The 21,922-nt window shown below is 40.3% G+C and overlaps 8 protein-coding genes across 9 annotated transcripts; 3 read left to right on the top strand and 5 right to left on the bottom strand.

Annotated features, from left to right (window-relative positions):
* Window positions 1-255: 255 nt before the first annotated feature.
* LOC108604150 (vacuolar protein sorting-associated protein 16 homolog) lies at window positions 256-4,317 on the bottom strand. Its single transcript, XM_017993464.2, has 9 exons — window positions 4,078-4,317; window positions 3,812-4,001; window positions 3,452-3,722; window positions 2,704-3,392; window positions 2,517-2,644; window positions 2,310-2,458; window positions 1,971-2,254; window positions 1,322-1,914; window positions 256-1,260 (listed from the first exon to the last, which is right to left on the bottom strand). Exons 1-9 carry the CDS (start codon window positions 4,131-4,133, stop codon window positions 1,113-1,115), a joined length of 2,508 nt encoding a protein of 835 aa, XP_017848953.1. The 5' UTR covers window positions 4,134-4,317; the 3' UTR covers window positions 256-1,112.
* Window positions 4,318-4,646: 329 nt separating this feature from the next.
* LOC108604151 (tryptophan--tRNA ligase, cytoplasmic) lies at window positions 4,647-6,474 on the top strand. Its single transcript, XM_017993465.2, has 4 exons — window positions 4,647-4,933; window positions 4,999-5,410; window positions 5,471-6,050; window positions 6,109-6,474. The coding sequence occupies exons 1-4, from the start codon at window positions 4,741-4,743 to the stop codon at window positions 6,217-6,219; spliced, it is 1,296 nt and encodes a 431-aa protein (XP_017848954.1). The 5' UTR covers window positions 4,647-4,740; the 3' UTR covers window positions 6,220-6,474.
* Window positions 6,475-6,989: 515 nt separating this feature from the next.
* LOC108602316 lies at window positions 6,990-8,501 on the top strand. The gene is made up of 3 exons (XM_017990401.1): window positions 6,990-7,350; window positions 7,409-8,097; window positions 8,154-8,501. The coding sequence occupies exons 2-3, from the start codon at window positions 7,463-7,465 to the stop codon at window positions 8,416-8,418; spliced, it is 900 nt and encodes a 299-aa protein (XP_017845890.1). The 5' UTR covers window positions 6,990-7,350; window positions 7,409-7,462; the 3' UTR covers window positions 8,419-8,501.
* A 990-nt stretch (window positions 8,502-9,491) lies between these two features.
* LOC108603924 (ATPase H(+)-transporting accessory protein 2) lies at window positions 9,492-11,108 on the bottom strand. The gene is made up of 3 exons (XM_017993118.2): window positions 10,999-11,108; window positions 10,410-10,762; window positions 9,492-10,337 (listed from the first exon to the last, which is right to left on the bottom strand). The coding sequence occupies exons 1-3, from the start codon at window positions 11,039-11,041 to the stop codon at window positions 9,771-9,773; spliced, it is 963 nt and encodes a 320-aa protein (XP_017848607.1). The 5' UTR covers window positions 11,042-11,108; the 3' UTR covers window positions 9,492-9,770.
* A 130-nt stretch (window positions 11,109-11,238) lies between these two features.
* Window positions 11,239-13,162, bottom strand: LOC108603922. 2 transcript variants are annotated; one of them, XM_017993114.2, is made up of 7 exons: window positions 13,075-13,162; window positions 12,664-13,025; window positions 12,373-12,609; window positions 12,173-12,313; window positions 11,965-12,120; window positions 11,450-11,905; window positions 11,239-11,389 (listed from the first exon to the last, which is right to left on the bottom strand). In XM_017993114.2, exons 2-7 carry the CDS (start codon window positions 12,877-12,879, stop codon window positions 11,261-11,263), a joined length of 1,335 nt encoding a protein of 444 aa, XP_017848603.1. In that variant the 5' UTR covers window positions 12,880-13,025; window positions 13,075-13,162; the 3' UTR covers window positions 11,239-11,260. The 2 variants fall into 2 exon arrangements, with proteins under 2 accessions (XP_017848603.1, XP_017848605.1); XM_017993116.2 differs by lacking the exons at window positions 11,239-11,389; window positions 11,450-11,905 and having other exon boundaries at window positions 12,000-12,116.
* LOC108603921 lies at window positions 13,079-16,553 on the top strand. The gene is made up of 7 exons (XM_017993113.2): window positions 13,079-13,333; window positions 13,385-13,975; window positions 14,042-14,380; window positions 14,444-14,647; window positions 14,707-15,251; window positions 15,308-15,383; window positions 15,436-16,553. The coding sequence occupies exons 1-7, from the start codon at window positions 13,079-13,081 to the stop codon at window positions 16,354-16,356; spliced, it is 2,931 nt and encodes a 976-aa protein (XP_017848602.1). The 3' UTR covers window positions 16,357-16,553.
* Window positions 16,554-16,556: 3 nt separating this feature from the next.
* Window positions 16,557-17,656, bottom strand: LOC108603923 (D-beta-hydroxybutyrate dehydrogenase, mitochondrial). Its single transcript, XM_017993117.1, has 2 exons — window positions 17,519-17,656; window positions 16,557-17,451 (listed from the first exon to the last, which is right to left on the bottom strand). Exons 1-2 carry the CDS (start codon window positions 17,635-17,637, stop codon window positions 16,557-16,559), a joined length of 1,014 nt encoding a protein of 337 aa, XP_017848606.1. The 5' UTR covers window positions 17,638-17,656.
* Window positions 17,657-18,422: 766 nt separating this feature from the next.
* Window positions 18,423-20,349, bottom strand: LOC108602394 (N-acetylgalactosaminyltransferase 7). The gene has a single exon (XM_017990506.1). The coding sequence runs from the start codon at window positions 20,250-20,252 to the stop codon at window positions 18,480-18,482; it is 1,773 nt and encodes a 590-aa protein (XP_017845995.1). The 5' UTR covers window positions 20,253-20,349; the 3' UTR covers window positions 18,423-18,479.
* Window positions 20,350-21,922: the final 1,573 nt, after the last annotated feature.

The raw sequence follows: 21,922 nt of genomic DNA, 5'->3' as shown, positions 1-21,922 counted from the left end.
ATATGTAGAGAATTAATAAATACATGTATGTAACCGTCAATATAAAGTAATGACCTACAAGTTGTAGCGACTTGAAATATAACGGGTTTAAAATCAAGTAAACTACAAACACAACAAAAACCCGACATCATTATCATCCACTAAACAAGTGTAGTAAAATATTATCTTTTCGTGATCTATTATACATATACATTATAAATAACTACAATAAAGAAAATGTCCTTGAAAATTCTTTAATTCTTTATTTGTTTTTATTAATAAATAGTTAATGCACAATAATATTATTAGCCATCGTAAAATGAGCATATTTATCATAGACACCAACATAAGTATTTGATATACATATAATGACGAAGTTATCGTTGATAATATTTTAAGCTTCCCTTTTGTTCAGTTTTTAATACAACTCTATTACATATTTAAAGGATTGTTGAAACTAGTCGATTACATATTTTAAGAAAGAGCTAATTTCTAACAATCTTTTGTGAACTTATGCTCCATACCTAAATAGACGTTTGAGCAACAAAGATTAGGCCCGATTATTGAGTATCAAGAAATTAATTAGTATTTAGTTATAGCTTTTAACTTATTAACAAATAAAATATGTGGTTTGTAAAAGATATTTATGAATCACTGACTCAGTTATAGAATTTTTAACAAAATAAAAAGGTTTGGCTTCAAGCTAACATCGTAGTAGATGTTATGTATTTATACGATTATATATTATACTAGTAAACTAGTTTTTTTTTAGGTTTCAATACCTATGAAAATAAGTTTGCATTCCAATCGGCATTTACAATTTAGTTGTCCAGAAGTTGGCGCGATATTTTATAACTTAGTAATTTTACTAGTATAATAGTTTTTAACATGTCATCTTAAATACCAACAAAAATGTGTACGCCTTCCTAAAATTATCTTTGAGAATGCCTTAAATTTTGAAATCTTTGACGACTGAAGTTTTGAAGGGCGTTTTGATTAAAATATTATGTATTTGTATATTATGTACAGATCAAAAATGTATATCATATTATAATGTAGATAAAATATTCGCTTTAAAACGCAATGCGTTTGGGATTATTATACATACATATAATTTTTATGGAATGCTGCATTTAACGTCTTGCATCAAGTATTGCTAAATAGTTGGTAATTTTATCCATAAGTGCCTGGTCTCGCGTTAATTGAACTTTCGTTTGTATATCAACCAAGTCTTCTCTGTCACGTTGCTCAAAAGCACTGTCTATAGCTTCATTAAGCAAACTGCAACAAATTTTAAACATTATTTTACTTTGGAATATATCTATATTTATGCATCACTTACTTGGCACGCATAAACCAAAAGATTTTGCGCTTTGCTGATAAACGAGCAATATATTTTCGCGCCTCGGTTGGATTATTATTTTTCAGACAGACATCGACAAATGGCTCGTAACCAATGGGACTCTTTTTGCTCTTGGAAAACTTATCCAGCTCATCCCAATTTTGTTTTTCGGCCATAGTGATAATGCGCATCCACCAGTACCTTCGATCTGGCACTCTATACTCGTTTTTCATTTTCTCCACTTCCTTTATTTGACCCATTTTAAGCAACTCCAACATGGTGTCGTGTATAGACAAACCGCGAAAAGAAGCTCTATTGTGCTTGGTGGAAAATGCCTTTTGTTGCTTGAATAAACGCGCGTAATCACCACATAGGTCTGCTTCCGAGGTGCATCTGGCTTGTGCATAACTATTTCCAATTATAGATAGATTTGATTCTAGATCATCATTTTCAATTGCAGTCAGAAAATTAATCTCTGCTATGGACTGATGGTCATCTTCTTGGTTGTATATATCATAGAGTGCCGTACGACTGGTCTGACTCATTATGCGCTTATACATGTTGAGAGCCAAGGGATAACCACGTATTAACATCTGTAAAAGAAGACTATAACAAGATTTTCGAACATGCAAATATGTACGTAACCTACATGAAATTTGGAGAGCATCACTTTCTTTTTAACATCAAGCAGCACAGATGTCACCAGTTCTGCGTCGCCAGACTGTGCAGCACTTGCCACAGCACGTTCATAGTTGCCCATTTTAAGCAGTAGTGGCACCTGCTTCTCAGCACGCGGTTCCAGCTCCAATAGCTTAATAGCCAGCTCATCGCGACCAGCCTCATGTGCCTTCTCAGCAATGTTGCAGTAGGATATACCCTCAATAGATGGATTCTTAAACTTTTCTGTAATCTTGCGTGCGACCTCGACATCGTCTATAAAGCAATTCAGTTAAAAATTTGTTAAATTTTAGTTAGAACCATGTCTTACTCGTATTGGTCATAATTTGATTGTAAGCCCAATGTTCTAATATCCACGATTCCGGAAATATCAGGTGCTTTGCCACTTGAATAGCAATGGCATAGTGATTGCGAAAGACCAGGCGCTTTAACACTATCTCCGGGGTCAAATGCGAGAATCTGTAAGTTAAACAACAGTTAGTCATATTGGCGCGCAAAGTGCTTATGGAATATGTACTGTTTATAAGTTAGTGTCATTGCCATGCGATCGTGCCGTAAGGTATTCAAGACTCTCAGTATTCTTAGTATATTCATGTATTCTTCCGGATTGTGGTTTTCTATAAAACCCTTTCCAAAGCAAGCTGCCTGCAACGGTAAAAAAATTATTATTATTTATTACTATCATAAAAAATAAGTTTCATTACTCTCATCAGACTCTTTTGAGTTTCAGGACAAAATTCGAAGGCTGCCGCTTCAATGCATTCCTTAACAGCAAGCTCAATGTCTGCACGGCACATGCTTAGATACTCATCCGATTTGTATGATTGCTCCTCGAACTTATTTTGTGCTTCAAACAAATAGCTCGCAGGTTCCTGACTATTGACCGCAAATATGTTCTCCACACATTTTGGCAAACGTTGTATCATTTCATGCGTGGTTTGAGTTATAATGCGCACACCGTCCATTTCAGCCACAAGAAACATGATTGGATCATAGGGAAACTCGCTTTTGTCTGCATTTCTATTAACAATTAGCAAGTACGAAGGATACGAGATGACAACAGCATCTGCATCTGAGTTGTGCGTGTTCATTATCCATTCAATTTGCAATGGTATGTCACGGCGACCTGTATCAAATTCGCAATACTTTTGCCGCATATCCACACTGCCCAGCCAAAGCAAACCTGTATTTGTATACAATGCCAAGTGTTGATGGTTGTAGGAGACGCTAATTTTTATAATGCGATCATGTGGTTTCTCAAACAGATGGGCGGTTACAGTGCCAACAGATTCGCCGTGTATTAACTTGATAATCTCACGCTCACGTCCCAGCAAACAGTTACTATTGCGACCCTCAGTAACGATCTCCCAGCAGCTGCAATTTACGCTTGAGTCTGTATACAGATAAATCTTTTAGTTAATTACGCCACATTGTAATTGAGCTTAATCTTACTTGGTATATCCGGCAGCTTGCGTTCCGTCTTGCTGCTGTTTTGCTTCAAAAAGATCCGGCCAGATGTTGTTAAAACAGCCACGCCTGTGCCCGCAGCAGATTGAAAAACTTTGGCTTCAACAATCTTGATGACACTCGCTTCCCCACCAATGCTATATGATTCCTTCTCAGTGCCAGTCATGCTGTAAACAAAGACTTTGGCATTTTCCAAAACGCATATTAGATCCTCGGTATCGGACCAGCCCATGGCAATAAGTTTGCCATGATTCCACTAAATTATATAAAATACGTGTAAAGTATATTATATGTATAATCGAAATTAATAATAATAATTAATCATTTTCAGCTTATCCAACTTACCAATATGTGTCCCAACTCATGACCACTGGTGTCAAAAATCCTTATCATTGGCTTGAAAGATCCCTTTACTGGCACCAATTTAGTTACATCGCGTATTGCTGCTATGGGACCCCCATAGGGTGCAGCAACAACTTGCATGTACTCTAAATCAAAGTCGATTGGCCATTTGGGTGTACCGAGCTCAAATTTTCTGTGGGGGCGTTTGCAAAATTCAAGGTCAATGTCAAAATGCGTCATTCAATTTAAGAACAGTTCAATTTAAGTACCTGTAGTAGTCCGGACGCACCTTGAACCACTCGCCAGTATTATACATAATCGGCATGTTAAATTGTTTTTCTCAAGTCTTAATTTTAAAAATTAAATGATGAAACGCATTTTTCTGCACTTGCACTTTGCTGCTTTGATTAAATGCGCGGTGCGTAGATGCGCGCCGCAACTCCTTTTTCGTCAGTAATCGTTGCAACTTGCGGCTTCGTTTTTATCAATGCCTGGATGCGCCTTGTACTATCAAAAACAAAAACACCCACACAGCGTTTGTTAAAATGGATGACAGTGTGTATGAAAACATTTACAAGTCTAGCTCTAAAAAGGCTAAACGATATGGCTTGAGTGCGTGCACATAACAGTGCTGGCAAATTTTTACGAAAACCAGCCAAATTATGCCTTCATCAAAATATATAAAACTAATCAGATAAATTAAGATTATTTTAACTGCTACAATTTCTGTTATCAAATTCCCAATTTCTTCTTATCAAAGATTTTTCCGACAACATGCCCGTCGAAAATAAATTTTGTTCTTATAAAAGCTGCCATCACTGTCGAGAAACCACATCTGGTATTGTTTTGCACATGTGAAAGGCCAATTGCTGCAGTAGTCAGTATTATTACCTTACGCTTAAAACCACATAAGTTTTGTAAATTGTTAGCAAATGGAGGACGTAAAACAAGTAGTTGTTGAAGGCGTTGACGCCTTGACTTTGAATGGTAAAACAGAATCAGAGGCTGTGGAAACTGGCATGGATGCCCAAGCGCAAGAAAAGGCCAATAATGTGGATGATGTGGTAGACCCATGGAATGTTGCAAGCACGAACGACGCTGGTGTTGACTACGATAAGCTCATAAGTATGCTGCAATGTCCATGTAACATTTATAGGATTTACTATGTATTTTGTATTGACACGTTGCAGAACGTTTTGGCTCAAGCAAAATCGATGAGGAGCTTATCGCACGTTTCGAAAAGATCACAGGCAAGCCAGCTCATCACCTTATTAGACGTGGTATATTCTTTTCGCATCGCGACTTGCATACAATACTGACGTTGCGAGAACAAGGCAAACCCTTTTACCTGTACACGGGTCGTGGTCCCAGTTCGGGCTCACTACATATTGGACACTTGGTGCCGTTTATTATGACCAAATGGCTGCAGGAGACCTTCGATGTTCCTCTAATAATACAACTGACTGATGATGAAAAGACATTGTGGAAAGATCTGAAGGTCGAGGAGGCAATTAAATTGGCGCGTGAGAATGCAAAGGATATTGTTGCTATGGGCTTTGATGTAAATAAAACATTTATTTTCAACAATCTAGAGTTCATGGGGTAAGAGCAACTACAAAAAACTTTTTTAAACAAATTAGATTATCAATTTGATCATTGCAGCAAATGTCCTGCCATGTATCAAAATATTATACGGATACAAAAGTGTGTGACGTTTAATCAGGTGAAAGGTATTTTCGGCTTTGGTGATTCTGATATTATTGGCAAGATTGGATTTCCTGCGGCTCAAGCAGCACCAGCCTTGTCGAGCACATTTCCCTTTATCTTCGGAAATAAGAAGGTGCACTGTCTTATACCCTGTGCCATCGATCAGGATCCTTATTTCCGCATGACGCGCGATGTAGCGCCACGTTTGGGCTTTCCGAAGTGTGCGCTCTTACACTCGAGCTTCTTTCCGGCGCTGCAGGGTGCCAAAACGAAAATGTCAGCCAGCGAGCAAAATTCGGCCGTATTTCTAACAGACACACCCAAGCAGGTCAAAAACAAAATTAACAAATATGCATTTTCCGGAGGACGTGTGACAGTGGAGGAACACCGTAAACTGGGCGGCATTCCTGACATTGATGTGGCCTATCAGCTGTTAAAGTTCTTTTTAGAAGACGATGTCAAGCTAGAGGAAGTGCGTATGTCTTACAGCAAGGGTGAACTGCTTACCGGCGAGATCAAGAAGCTGGCAATTGATGTAAGTTATCGTGGTCAGTAAACAGTGGTGATGTATAATAATATAACACTTACTTTAGATTGTGACGCCCATTGTGGAGCAACATCAAGCAGCGCGTAAACTAGTGACAGACGAAGTGCTAGACCAATTCTTTGAGCTGAGACCACTTAAATTTGGCAATGCAAGCTAATTGTACATAAAACGTATGTAATTGTTGTTGGCTGGAGTTGCTTGACACAGGCTTGAAGCTTGTTGCACAAGCTATTTATTTACATACTAAGCAGAGTAAATTTTTATAAATATCAAAACGCAAAACAAACACAAAACAAATAAACGGCTTCGATTTTCAAATGCAAGGTACTGACCCACATTGCTTGTTGTAAAAATAGCTGTTAATACTATCCGGCACCCAACTACCGATGTGTATAGAACTAGACGTTTACTGAGACTGTCGCGTTCCAAATGAAAAATGAAAATTGCAAGCTTTTGCAGCTGTATTTATTTCAGATGGAAATGCAGCTAAAATAATAACAAAAATATGTATTCAATTTAGTGTAATCTGAGTGTTATTGCATGCATCGAATTTCGAATTCGTGGTGAAAAGTAATTTCAAACGAAAGCTGTCTAAGCCTGGCTATTTTCCACCACTTGCTGTCGAAAAGAAATGTTAAGCTAAGCTATAATAGAAATGTAGGCATTGGACCTATGATGGATATATGTGTTTATATGCATGTGTATATTTTTTAATTAAGCCAAAACACTTGTGTTTACACGCGTCAAAAATATATACATGTACACCTCTCTTAGCGCCCAGCTATATACAGCATGCCTACATCTATACATGCGTATACACATAAGTATATACTGTATATATATATACTGAGCTCGTTTTGTACGAAGAATGCTGCTGAAAAGAAAAACTCTGACGATCGGCCGCATAAGCCAAACGTAACTCCAACTTGGCACACGCGTGCATCTTTCAACTCCCGCACACAATAGAAGGAAATTAAGCTGCAGTCAACTACCGCTGCTGCTGTTGTTGTTGTTGTTGTTGTTGTTCTTGTTGTAGGAGTAGTAGTAGTAGTAGTGGTTGTTGCGGGACAGGTAGACAAAAGGAAAAGCCGACAGATCGAACGAATAAGCGAGCGATCCTCGTCGACAAGTTGTTGACACACGTACGCAACAAAGGGCAATTGTCAATTATTTATCAACTAGAGTTTGCGTTATGACCACCAGCACTTGGTCCAATCATGCATAGTGCTACCATGCTATGCCATTACTCATTGGAAAACTTTTCTAACGCTCTAAAAATAGTGCTCAGGTAAACTAAAACTACTAAACTACTTTCTTCCAATACAAAAATCTACAAAAATCCGAAGAGATCATTGAAGTGGGGAGCATTGTCCGCAGCAGACGTAAAATCGGCTTAAGCGATGAGTGATCAATTGCTAAGTGCCGCTGCGGATGAACCGCCTGCACTCCTGGCCACACCTGTGCCTGTGTCCACTGCTTATTCGGATGTTGAACCCACAGAGCAGCCCGTATTGCTAGAGCTTGGACCAGCAGCAAGTTTGAACTATACCATCTCAGCTGATGGCGCTGGTCTCTTGACTTATCATGCGCCACCAGCAACAGCTACACATCAACATAGCTACTCGCCAACTTATGTGACCAGCTATGATAAGCCAGCACCTGCCCAGCACAGTCTCAGTCTGATGCCACCCACTATATGCAATCCGGCGTATAGTATAAGCATTCCTCAGACTGTGTCCATGTGGAATGGCGTCGGCGCACACCATGACAATAAGCGCAGCGAGCTCGTTTCCGTGCCCCCACCAACATACATGACGTATAGCAGTGGCAGCGCTATTGAAGTCGACATCGCCAAGGAGCACAATCCCGCATGGCGTGAGAAAGCCTTGCAAATGGAAAAGGACTATCGTAGAACGGCATGTGATCGCGAGCGCACTCGCATGCGTGACATGAATAAGGCGTTCGATCTGCTGCGCTCCAAGCTACCCATCTCCAAGCCCAATGGTAAAAAGTACTCAAAAATTGAAAGCTTACGGTGAGTTGTTTTAAGTTTTCAATTGTACAATCTGTAAGGTTTTGTTCACTTTTCAGCATCGCCATCAACTATATAAATCATCTTCAGGCCATGTTGCGCGAGAATCACCCCTTACCCGACACTGATTTGGGTACGTTTAAGTGCAGCAGCCGTTCGGCTCACTACGAAAGCCACAGTCAACACCCTAATCTCTCCGCCGGCTATGATTATGACAATGGTAACTCGGCGGCAACTTCTTCGCAAAATGGTTGCACCTGGAGCGGAGGCAGCAGTAGTTCGCCTAGTTATGAGCCCAACACTAAGGAGCACTGGCAAACGTAGTTATCATTGCTTAACTATAGATAACAAAGATATCTTTGCTGAGCTAATGTGTTAGATGTATGTACATATATAAAATGTGTTTGTGCCAGTCTATCAAAAAAAAAAGATTTTTTATTGCATCTTAAATAGTATATCTTAAATTTTTTGAAAGTATATTCATTTTCGGTTTTAAGGGGAATGGTAATCACAATGGTAATCAATGTTTTTCTGAGAGGGTCGTGGGCGCCAGGTAACTTATAATAAATATTGTCTAGGATGTAAAAAAAAATAATTGTGATAAAAAATAAAAAATCATGTCAATCAATCATGAAGAAGATTTAGGGTCTGTTGCTTGCAAAAGTTCCTCTCCCATCGTTCACCAAAATTACATCCTGGTCACGCCCTCGGAAATACTATCAATTATCACATAATAGCCTCTAAAAAAATGTCAAAGTGTATAAAAAAAGCTTTTTAAAAATAGCGGACCGAGACGGTAAATAGTTTTACATTTGAGAACAGTAGCGCGGTATGCTCTCAATTGAAAAACACATATAGCTTTATTCACTATCAGCCTATTGGATGGGTTGTATTCTATTGAGATCAAATTGCTCTCATTTTGTATCTCCAATGCTGAGATGAGTGTGAGGGCATGCGTATTTGCAAATGTGTTCTTAGCGCTTTGAATTTTCGCATGTTCATTGTGCGAAAACCTCTTAGAGATCAGCCGCCTTCTGGTAAATTGGTTAAAAATCAAATTTGATTTCACCTCATGATTTTGCAAGTGTCCGTCACTTAAAATAAAAGCAATAGTATTTATAATAATAATTATGATAACAACAAACAACAAAATTAAAACAACTTCAACAGCAAGTATAATTATATTTACAGAAATTGTTGATTGCCAGCATCGGACTACCGCAGTTACTTAGTTTATTCTGCACCAAAAGTAAGAAACAAATTACGAAGCTTTGACTTTTTAGGTTATATTTAACGGTATATTATTATTATAATTTACATATTTTGATAATTTACATATTTTGAACTATAAAACGACTGTTTTTGCAAATATATAAACCTAAAAAGTACAACAAACACAAAAAAATGTAACAAATTATTATAGTTGATAATGGAATTCTAGAACTGCATTGCAAATTATAAGCTTTTAATACTTATGAATAGCTTAAGGGTGTTATTCATTACAACCAACTGCATACTGTTCACACACGCACACACAATTATACTCTTTCAAATTAAAATAGAACAGTTTTTCTTTTTGTTGGTGCTTTAGCTAGAAACAAGGGGCGAGATAACAATGATGTTGTGGGTTATTAGCACATCGCTATTGTGCGGCTTCTAAGCATTTAATTAAGCGCTTAGTTATCCTTCTTCATCCTGGTGGATGTCATACGGTAAATGATGGAATCTCGACCAGGATCCATGACGGCGATGGCATAGCAGATAGCCAAAAGAGACAGAGCAAAGACAACCATGAACCACAAAATAATGTTGAAAATAATGGGATAGTCATCGTTGTAGTATTCAGCCAGGTTGAAGGTATTCTTTTTGTTTGGGTCCACTGCTTCACGCTTTGAACGGGCATTGGCTGCATCCTTGTCAGTGGACTGAACAAAGAGCACAGAGTCGCTGGACTTTTGAGCTGCAGCCAACAGACGACCAATGGCAGTTGAAAGCAGTTTGTTGGCCTCATCCATAGCAATGGACTTCTCACCATGCGCTTTGGCGATGCCCTCAACAGAAAGTCGAATAAGCAGTATATTCGACGGTTTGAGCATCTCAGCCAAGTTTTCGGAAGCGGCGTTAATGAAACCAACTTCTTTCAGGAACTGCTTGTCGGAACTATGTAACTCGGGGTTCAAGTGCTTAGTAGGCTTGGCAGTAACTGTCTCGAAATCACCAAAGCAAGACTTGAATGCTTGTACCTTTAAGATATGACATAATATTAGTTAAAACTTATTAGCAAATATATAAACCTACTGCTAAAAAAAACTTACGCCCTCATCGTGCTGCTCAAAGTTTATGTCACACAGAGGCTCATTGATTGCTTCCAGCTCGGCGGCCAGTGAGTTTAGCGAATGTCCAGTATTTGAGCCATACAGCTCGTAGGTCTTGGCATTACCAGCAGTTGTGATGTGGCTTATGCCATCCACATGAATAGCAATCACACCCTTTGCTAGATTGAAGGGATCGTTGATGGTTAGACCGCTCCAGTCAGAGTCGCCCACAATAGCATTTCCCATGGCAGCATACAGAACGTCACCGACATACCGACTGTTCAATGGAGAATTGCCCTTGAAACTAATCGCCTTGGGGCTGTTCAGCACTGTGAACTCGCCAGTAGCATGAACTGTAAGGTGATTTAAAGCATATGATTAGTTAAAAATCTAACCCATTACAGAAATAAGCGTATTTTTTTGCGTTGAGCTCCCATGATTCTGCGCGTGCAGGTGTAGAAATGTTTTCCACCCACCCCATTGTCTACAGAATCGATGCGAGCCACAATTGTAAGACAAGTTGCACAAATTCCACACTTTTTACAACGTACATCACAGTCTTGTAATAATATTTTGAATAATTACTTACTTGCTGCAATAAACAGCGAAAAAACTACTACTTTTGGTAACATTTTTCAATTTTCTGCCAGCCTTTTAATCATATGACGAACTACTGCAAAGAGGAAAACGAAGTACGCTCTGTCATGTGATAGGCGATATGGTTAGTGTTATCGATTCGCTTGCATCTCTGACTACCAGGGTAGTCGCTTAACTAAACATTTGCAACTCCATGACGTCACAAACTATATAACAGAATAAGAAAAGTCTGTTTAACGTAAAAATTTAAATCTTTATTTAGCAACAATTTTCTGCAGGCTCTTAAATGCCCTCGCAAACTCATTTACGTTTCCGAGCGGTTGTTGTTGTTGCGAATAGTTTTTTAGCTGATATTGAAATATTTCAATAAAAGTTTCAGTCAACTATGTATATAAAAAATAATTAGTGACAGCATTAATTTGTGTTAAATAACCTATACTAACCTTTATAATATCAGGTGCCTTTTCATGCACTACATGAGATTCAAGCAGTATAGCCACAAATTTTGTATAAAATTCAGGCAAATGAATATGCAATGCTTCCAAGGGAACAGGTAATATACAAACCAGGTAACAGCGCTGCATTTCTGTTAACATACGAGTACAGACTTTCGCGCTTTGAAACAGTTTATCTGACTGAAGAAGAAACATTTGTAGTATATCCTTTGCCCAGCGATAACTGGTGCAAGCAGTAAGCGATGCACAAATTTCTAAATGGTCTGAAATATTATTGGGTTCATTATGTTCACTGGCGAATGCAACTTGAATTTCGTTTAGATTTAAAGTAAAATGGTAGCAGAGTTTTGTTATGAAGCCAATAAGATGAATGGATGTTTCCGCATTGGGCGCTAGATTCACATTTTGTATAAGACGTTCAAGCATATCATCCGATTGATTCCACTGTAACATTAAAATTAGTTAGTACAAGGCGTAATTTGTCACCATTTTTTTGGGATTACTGTAAAGCTGTTTAGTTCTGTAAAGTGATCTAAGCACAAGAAAAGGCAGCTCCAAGTGGCAATCGTAGCTTCCAGAGAATCCATACAATGAGTGTCTTTAAAAACGTGTTCAAAAATAACGCTGTGTATATTCAGCTTTTGAATATCACCAACTGTCTGTAAGCATTAAATATAAATACTTAAACGTTTAGTGTTCTTTTTAACTTACGCCATGTTGAAGCAATATTTGAAAAATTCGCACTCCAAGCTGTTTATATTCCAGCTGATAGCACTCACGAAAATTTAAACCTACAGCAAGGCTAAAGGTTATCAACTTTGCAGGGAATCTAGCATCTCCAGTGCAACAATACTGTAAGAAGAACAGATCTTTTTACTTTCTGCACTTAAGGGCTCTTAAATTAATCTTGCCTCCAGATATCTGACATAACCATGCGTTGCGCCAAGTTGCCGCTTCCAGCAATTTCCCTGTAGATGTTGCTCATAATAGGAAAATATGTGTGTTGCTTCAGCAGAATGGCAACCGACGCTAACCTTCTGAAGCAGTCTATTGGCATTGTCTAATTCGGCTTCGGCATCAGCACTAAGTTTATAAACAGTCGGTGTTGCTGTCAGCTCACAAAGCAATAAGACGAGCTGTGTCCGGAGCTAAGATAACAGATATGAGAATTAGTTGTTTTTTAAATCGACATTAGCAGAAACCTTCAGTTGTGCGGCATCTTGTAGAATAATATTTTCAATCTGCTGGAGTACGTCATACAGCTTGGGCAATTCTTGCCTGAGCACACTATTATAGTTTTGGAAGTGTTCCGGCAATAACTGCACCTCATCCAGATCCTCCTTGAGAGCTGGCAACATGCACAGTTGCAGCTGCTCACAAATATATACCAGCTGTGACTCTTCGGAATTGTCAGTCATCTCAATTCTTAAAAACAAAACTTGTATGAACTTTGTTTTGTTTTTAAGTTTCACCGCGTGGATGACAGTGTGTTGTTCATAAAGTTATGCATTGTGCGAAGAGGATAGCATTAGTAAATAGTGTTGCCAGGCACACTGTTGTTGTGCTAAACAAAAGAAAAATATAGCAAATATTAGTAAATGCGTATAAATTACCAAAATGTTTTGGTCGCTGGAGCAGGTTGAGGGCATGCTAGGTGTCCTCGAATCCTCAAATGACAAAGCAGTTATCTACAAATGCCTGGTGAAGCTGCGGACCGATTTGATTAAAGATAAGGATGGCATCGTAATGTTTCGCACAGCAGGCGGAATTCCAGTGGTCAGCAAACTCATAACTAAACTCAATGAAAAGATAATGGAAGTTGTTTTAAGCATATTGGGTAATTGCTGTACGGATGAGCAAGCTTGCATTGAGGTAAGTTTACTGCTAAATTTGGTTCAAGATAATAAAAAATGATCGTTTTAGGCTGTGGAGTGTAAGGTCATAGCACCTTTGATAACTATACTGAAAACCATTCCCAATCCTTTGATACAATGTCGCGCCTGCCGTATGCTCGGTAATGTGGCCAAGAGCAAAAAGGCCTCCAGCTGTCTGAGTGTACATTATAGCGCTATTGCGCCAGCTATCTGTCATATCATTGACTCTACGAGCACTGCACAAACCAGAATAATGGCTTTTCGCGTTTGTCGCTTTTTGCTGGTCAGCAGTCAGTTCTACAAACACTTTCTAAGCTCTAATGGATTTCTGCAGCTCATGCGCATTTTTGTGGCAGTCATGAAAAACAACGATGCACCCAAGGAGTCCACACAGGACGTTGAAGTCTCAGCACTGATCGGTCTTAAGCGCAACCAGCATCGCGAAAAGTATTTTGAAGAAGTGGCGCGAAATTTGGAAGGCGTTCGCAGCGATATCTTTGACTATCAAATGCTAAAGAACTCTACCAGAAATTGTGAATATATACTGCCAAAGGAAAGCGAAGCTGTTGAGCTGGCCTATGAGATTCTAAAATGTCTATTGGTTTTGTCGGCGCAGCAAATTGGTTTTAAGGCATGGGAGGTAGTATAGCCCTCAAAAACTTATATACATGTACTGTATGTTTATATTTGCGTCTTTATATTTTAGCATCTTTCACGCAACACTTTTTTAGCTCCCGTAGTGTATTTTGTTAAGGAGGACAGCGATCAACGCGCTGCAGCGCTAAAAATACTGTCCAACTTTTGCAAGGATCCCTGCGCTTTTTACATGCTAAGCACCGCGGATGCCATTGTGGCTGCGTGTGAGCTGCTCATGGCTGTCAACATGGCCAAACCGCTGACGGAGAGCGAGTGTAGGCATTGTGTCAACATTATATCAACACTTTCAGCCGATGCTTGCAGTCGCTCCAAAATTAGACGCTGTGGGGCATTGCGTAAGCTAGTTGCTATGATCCGAGAATCACACTCGCAAAGCGAACGATCATCGGTGAGCTTTTGATATTATGTTATGTGTTATGACAAATTAATTGCATTTCAAACCAACTTTTAGCTTTTTCATATACTTAACAATTTTCAATATGACAATTTGAGCATGGAACTGTTACTATATGAGGGCTTGGTGCCCATGCTGGTACGCGAGCTGAATGACTACTTGACCAGTGATGAAGAGCATCACAAAAAACGACGTGAGGAGCGTATACAGGGCGGCAAAAAGCGCAAGGCTGAGCCCATAACAACTGAAACGCTAAGCAAAGTAGGGCATAAGTGCATAATTAAAGTATAAAATAGTATCCTTATATTATTTCTTTTTAGTTTTCTAAAACGCAGGATGCGCTTGGCTCAGACTTTGAGTCGCCCAGCAGCTCGCCACGTTCATATCGCACGACAAGTCCTTGCAGCTCACGCAGCATGTCACCGATTTGCTCGAATCTCATAGCTCATGACGATGATGAAAATTATTCGCCAGCCTGCAGCGATGATGACGATGATAGCAATTGCAGCACTGGCGCCAACAATGAGACACGTGACTGTCGTATGGGCAGCACTCGCACGCATTCCAACAATGTGTTGGATTTATTGAACCAGATTGATGAAGCCAGCGAGCACATTGACGATGCGTTGTCTGATAAAGAAGATATGGATGAGCTAAGCTCTGATGTGCCGCCTAAGATGGCCCAGCTGCGTTATCAAGCTGGAGATACAATTGACGTGATTGAAAACTTAATTTATAGAATAACGCTGATGATTAACAAGCGACCAGAGTTAGGCAAGCCAGAGACATTGGATGCTCTAATACGTGCGATTAACTTGTTTGGAGCCAACAACAATTTTGCCAATGCCTTAACTAATATATTACTGTAAGTTTAAACGCTTAACTTAGCTATTAAAATTGCATTCATAATATTCTTTGCAGTGAAAGCCAGTTCTTTGCGCAGATTATTAAGCATGGCGTGGTGCATCAGCTTTACCAATTAACCAAAGTAGAAGAGGTTTGTTGGGTCAACACAATTAGGTATCTCAGACTCATTTGTTTATTTTCAGATGCGTAAAGATGGCTTTGCTTTTTTGGAAACTCTCACTAATGTGGGCGAATCTAATTATGGCAAAGAGGAGCTTGTGCGTCTCTTGCGCTGCGATACGGATATTAATGCACAACAGCGTGCAGCAATATCTGTAGCTTATATCATCAAAAGCCATCGCTTGCTTTATCAGTTTCTGTACGATGGCAATGCCTTGACGCTACTCTTCGATCTGCTACTGCGCAAGCGGACGGACAATCTTTATGCGGATGAGGCAGCTGATGCGGTGACAGCCATGTCCCGCTTTACGCTGGGTATAACGCTACCTGAGGCCGAGCCACCTACTGCCGATGCAGTCGTTTGCTCCACACAACTAAATGTGGCTGCCATGCCGTTGCATGAGCACTGCGACATGCACTTTCTGGTGCACAGCGATGCGAATTCCGAGGACACGCTCAGCATTGGCTTCAACAAGCAGCTGCTTTGCGACACCAGTGAGGTTTTTAACAAAATGTTAAACAGCGATTTTCGCGAACGCAAAGGCGAGATACAGCTAAGCGCCTTTACAGCGAGTGGTCTGCGTTACTTTTTGCATTTGATCAGCTGCAATGAGCGGCATCTAAGCATGCCCGACTATTGCGCCCTGCTGCAGGCCTTCGAGATGTCGCGTGTGTACATAATACCTGAGCTGGAGGCGCTGCTTCATGAGCGACTTATACATTTGTTGGATGCGCACAATTGCTTGCGCTTGCTTGAGTGGGCGCTCAAGAACTATCATGCCGAGTTAACCGAGATGGCTATAAGCTATTATTTATGCGCTGCTTTGCCGGCACAGGATAAGCTTCTGCTGTTTCGCACTGCCGAGGACTCTACTTATGCCACCGAATGGTTCCAGCTGCTCAATGATGCTGTCTATGAACGATGTCGCAGCACAGGCTATTAGCTAAGTTTAGTTTATTTATTTTAGTTTGCATTTTAGTAACTTATCTACTTACTACACCTGCCAACTAACTATGTGATTGTAGCATATGTGTAATTGAATTTGTAGTGTCCTTTTAATGTTTGTGCCAAGTCCAAACGCTGTGTATTAAAAACAAGCCCAGTTCCAGCTTAATTTAATCAATAAAACTATTGTACTTTATATTAGTTGCGCTTCTCACTGCCTAGTGCGGAGGCATAACTGGGCATGGCACAGAACCTTATAGCCAACCAATCTGCTATGGGCGTTGGACAAAAGCCAAAGAGCCAACGATAGAGCTTATAACGCCAGGGCTCGTGTATGTAAATAGTTAAGGGCTGCGTGCTGGTAAGAGCATCTTTGAATTTAGCGAGCAGCCTTACATCCTGCACCTTATTGGGCTCCTTGAAACCGGAAAGTATGCTTAGATACTCGTTGAATTGCTTGAAGTAATTGCCATAGAAGTGGCGCTGCTCCTCACTGAACGCTAGAAACATTTGTTCAGCATGCTGCTGCTGCCGAGCTGCTATGTTGCTGTCCATGACAAATGAACCTGGCACAAAGTTCACTACCTCGAGACCATATTGTTGCAACTCAATGCGCAGCGCATCGTTCCAAAGTCGCAACGCTGCCTTGGAGGCAGCGTAAGGCGCCAGCGCTGGCAGCGCATACAGTCCACAGTGGCTGGTAATGTTGACGATGCGGGCGGCATGTTGTCGCAGCAGCGGCATAAGTTGATGGGTTAGACGCATAGTGCCCAGCAGGTTACAATTGATCTGCAGCTCAAACTGCGCTGGCAACTGCCATTCAAATTCACCAAAGCACATGACGCCCGCATTGTTGACCAGTGCCCAAAGCTGATAATCATGGCTGGCTAAGAGCAACTGCAGCTGGGCATGCACTTGCTGTATAGACTCTGCACTGAGTAGATCCAGCTGCCAGGTGTAAAGACGCGAGCGTTGTCCAGGCTGCACTGTATCTAGTTGCTGCAGTCGCTTCGCGCCGGCAGACTGCAGATTATGACAGCAACCGACGACCGTCATGTTTAGCATATTGTGGCAATACACAGCCATTGAGTGCCTATGTACATATATGAAAGGAAAACTATTGCTATTGCATTTCTCATGTTTAAGCCTCATTAACTTACCCCAAACCAGAATCACAGCCAGTGACCAGCACCACATGTCGCTCAGCCACTTGTAATTGCTGACGACCCACACCCAGCGAACGCTTCAAAGCGCGCACCAATTGATTCCAGCTGCTCATGTCGCAGGTTCTACATGAACTGAAACAAAGGCCCCGAAAGAGCAAAGAAAATAATAAAATGCAAAACGAGCCCCGAAATTTGAATCTTCAGCACAGCTACACACACACACACACACAGGCATGTGTATTATCTGCCCATGTGCGTGTGAGTAGATTTGCCCATAATAACGCCTTTTTCGAGTGTGCCTGTATTTGTGCCTACACACATAGATACAACTGTCTGGTTATTTAGCCTAACTGAGCATTGGGCTGGTGCCGCCGAAATTTGCGTGTATCATGCTTAGTTCGTATTTTTTATCTGCAATGTATTTAGAAATTTAAATCTTTAAAACGAAACAAAATCGGACTTTTAAATTCGAGCAAATCCGTGTCTGAGTAAATCCGCGTATTCTAAAAATATTTATTTAAAAAATATAAAAAATAAAATACAAAATGATTATAATAAAACTATAAATAAAAAAAAAATGTTTTTTAGCTTATTTTTTTCACTTTTTTTTTAAGACTCAGAGAAATACAGTTAGACTAAAATGTAGGAGTATTATTTATATATATGCATATTGTTTAAGAATTTACTATATAACAATTTACAAAAGACGGCCGACATATGCGAACAAAATGCGTCTGCATGAAAAATTAAATTGATATAAAATACAAGACTTAGGAATGAGGCAGCATATCTAAAGGACTAGACAGCGCAATAAGAACACGAAAAGTTTTGACGTCAAAGCAATATTTAATCCTAATCTTAAGAAGTATTTAGATTTAAATTATAGAAGTACACTTACTCAATCGATCCAATGACTAGGCTGCTTATCATTTGCATTAGTTGTTGTTAGGACCATCTACCAATCCGGACGTATTTTCTTGAAGAGCCACTGCTGATAGGCATTATTGGCATCACAGCGAGCCAAACTTAGCTGCAGCGTTTCGGGATGCAGTGCCATACATTTTCTATGCCTATGATGCAGCAAGTGCTTGGAATGCTCATCATAGCTCCAGGGTCCAGTTACGGTGCCCAAACGACAAACAGCCAATTTGATGCCCTGACGATCCGCCTCGACGCAGCGTTCATCCACGCCCAGCTGTCCCTCGGCATTGAGCCGCATCAGCTGATTACCAGTGCCCTGGCAATAGGTAAAACCCATTAAAGCAGGCGGCTCATTTGACATTGAGTCCAAGCAGCCGTCAGAGGCCACAGATCGCAGCTCGCCCCAATGCAAGTTCGCTGGCAGCGCAGGAAATTTGTCCAGCACATCATAGGCTACATTATCCATAAACCATTGGAATGACTTGCAGTTGAGACGCTTCTTCAGGGCCAGCTGCTCGCTTATGTCGCCCATGTCCAAATAACGAGCCAAGGGCTCTCGCGTATAGAAAAACTCTTTGTGCGGAGCATCGAACCAAGTCTCTATAACACGCTTGTAGTTGATGGTTATCAACGGTCCCTTCTTCTTCTCCGCCAGCTTGCCAAAGTTGTAGGGCATAAAGCCCCGATAAACATGGCCCACGCGGGAGCAGGGCACCCACTCAATGCTCCCGCCACATTGCCAGATCTTGAAGCTCAGCTCAAAGTTCTCGCCGCCCCACACGAGCAGCCCTGGATCGTAGGCGCCTAACTCTAGAAAATAGTCGCGATTAATGGCAAACAGGCCACCCGCATGTGTGGGACTGCGATAGGGCTCCGAGTTGTGAGCACGACGCTGCTGCTCGCGACGTGGCACATCGTTCTCTTTGTACAACATGCCCCATTCGAATATGCCGCGAAAATGTTTGTCGCCCTCATAGACGGGAGTATACTCGAAGGTTTTGTGATCAATGCCATCTATAATGGGCACAGTCATGACAGTGCGATCCCGATATATGGGTGCCAATAGTGGTGGCAGCCAGTTGAGATTCACCTCGCAATGCGCATCCAAAAATACTATAACCTCGCCTGTGGCCTCCATAGCACCTCTGGAGCGTGTGCGTATCAAGCCCTCGCGCTCCTTATTGCGTATGATCTTGACCAGACCCTGAAACTGCTGCACATAGTGATCCAGCTTAGTGCGTAGATTCTCCTTGTCGGAGTAGTCATCGACGAGTATAATCTCGTGCAGCACATGCTTCGGCGAGCGATCAATAACCGAGTGCACAGTGCGCATCAGAACAGAGAAGCCTTCGTTGTGGAAAACAATGATGACACTTGTTGTGGGCAAATCATAAGGATAGTTCCAATGCTTGCATTCCTCCAGACGTGTATCGCGCACAGAGCGATGCATAGATATTTCATCGGAGCAAGCGATATTCATGCCGTATTCCATCTCAGCAGCATCTGCCACATTCGTTTTATTTGGCCACAAAATATGCGCATCACCGTTCTCGCCAGCACCATGACGTGGCCTCAGATTCCTGGGCTCGAAATTGCCCAAACCTTCCACCAGCTTAGGCGCTTCACGTGGCCGGCTTTCAAGCCGCTGATGACTCTGCTTGCGTCCGCCAAAGCGAGCATGATATGCCCTCTGAACGCGCTTATGATTATCGCTCCAGTTGGCCAATAGATACAGCAAAGGCAATATGACCAGAAAACAAAGCGCCAGGCGAAAAATCCGACCGCTGCGTATGTTGCTCACACGCATCTTCACAAATTTCTTAAAGTTCTTGCTTTGTTGACGTGTCAGCCGCAATAGCAGCGACTACAATATAAAGCGTTACCGCCAGCCGGAGTGACACAGACGAAAGTCACACACAGAATAAAATTAGTGAAGAAAAGGCCGCAACAGCCAGAAGATTTACGTAGACGTTCAATTTTGTTTCATTTGTGTGTGTGAAGCTCACACCAAGTGTGTGTGTGTGTGTGTGTGTGTGTGTGTGTGTGGATCGATGTATTTAAAGAAAACCAGGTGAGCAAGAAAACAACAGTCAAATAAACCCGTTGATAAATAGAAACAAACGTAACATTCTTAAAATTTTAACGCTATGTTTTGTTTGATTTCAAAGAAATTGTTAAATGATAATTAAATATTAATATACTAAAAGGCAAATAAATTTATATATGTGTAGGTACAGTTGTACTAGCAAAATGCTTAAATATTACACTAGAGAACAAATTCGAACAGAGTGCGGCTCAGTTGATTTACCAATAACAAACGCTGTCGTGATAAACTGCTTCCAACTAACTCCAATAAGAACTTGGTATAATTGAAGTTTGGCTAACAAAGTGCAGAATAGTAGCGTTTACCCAATCACATTCTCGCTGAGACCAGGAAATTGACCACAAGTCACACTAAATGGATTCATTATTCCAGTCAGCGAAACGGTAAAGCAGCTGGAAGTACACCTGGACAGGCGATTTCTTTGGAACCAGCACATATTACTGGCTGCTAGAATCCCGAATCTCAATAAGGCAATTCGGCAGTTCTTAAGCCAGCATGGACTGAAGCGTTGCAGCTAGCAATTCAAACATTGCAATTCTGTAGAGATATCAATCTATAATTCTCAGGTGCTCCTAGGAGAATTACCAATTATGATATCCATATGAGAATAAGCCGGGTCCAAGACGAAATAAAAAATTAAATTAAAATGAAAAAACAACAAACACTCTTTTTTCAACTTTTATATATCTTTCTTCCTTCCCAAATCAAGTTTTTCTGCCATAAGTGTGCAGCAGTCATAATTTTAAACATATCAACGTTTTTTTTATATATGTATTTATATACAAAACTCAAAATCTTATTATTATGTCTTGAACGGATAAAAATTAGCCCTGTAACAGGCATTTTAACTAAATTATATGTTGCATTAACACCTTGTAAAAAACTCAATCTATACTCGAATTTTAAGTAACGTTCCCGCTATATTCCTTGTATGTGCATTTTTAGTATCTGATATATGTGGTGTATGTGTTTTTACTCTTTCTCATTCATTATTCCAAATACACATACAGGCATTTGACCTTTCAGCAAAACTTATTTTAATCAAAGATTATAGAACACCATGTTGCCAAGATGAATGTTTGTGTTGTCTGTAATCTTTGATTCAACCCAATAAAGCACGCATATGTTATTTTTTTGTTGGTTCTGTATTTTATTTTATTTTTCTTCCTAATTTTGGTGCTTCTGCATTAAAACGTTCTATTTCAATTACAATTTTGTCGATTTACAAATTTGTTTAAATAGCTCTTGAATTTGTAACTATGTTTGCTTAAGCCAAAATTGGGAGAAGAATTTAATTTAAGGCTGTCAAATGGTTGTCGGCTTATTTTCTTTTGTTTATCGTATTTATTGCATAATACACATAATAACATATT

This window comes from Drosophila busckii, chromosome 3R (assembly GCF_011750605.1).
Source record: "Drosophila busckii strain San Diego stock center, stock number 13000-0081.31 chromosome 3R, ASM1175060v1, whole genome shotgun sequence".
Lineage (NCBI taxonomy): Eukaryota > Metazoa > Arthropoda > Insecta > Diptera > Drosophilidae > Drosophila > Drosophila busckii.
The sequence above is the reverse complement of the archived record's forward strand: the minus strand, read 5'-3'. Positions and strand labels throughout refer to the sequence as shown.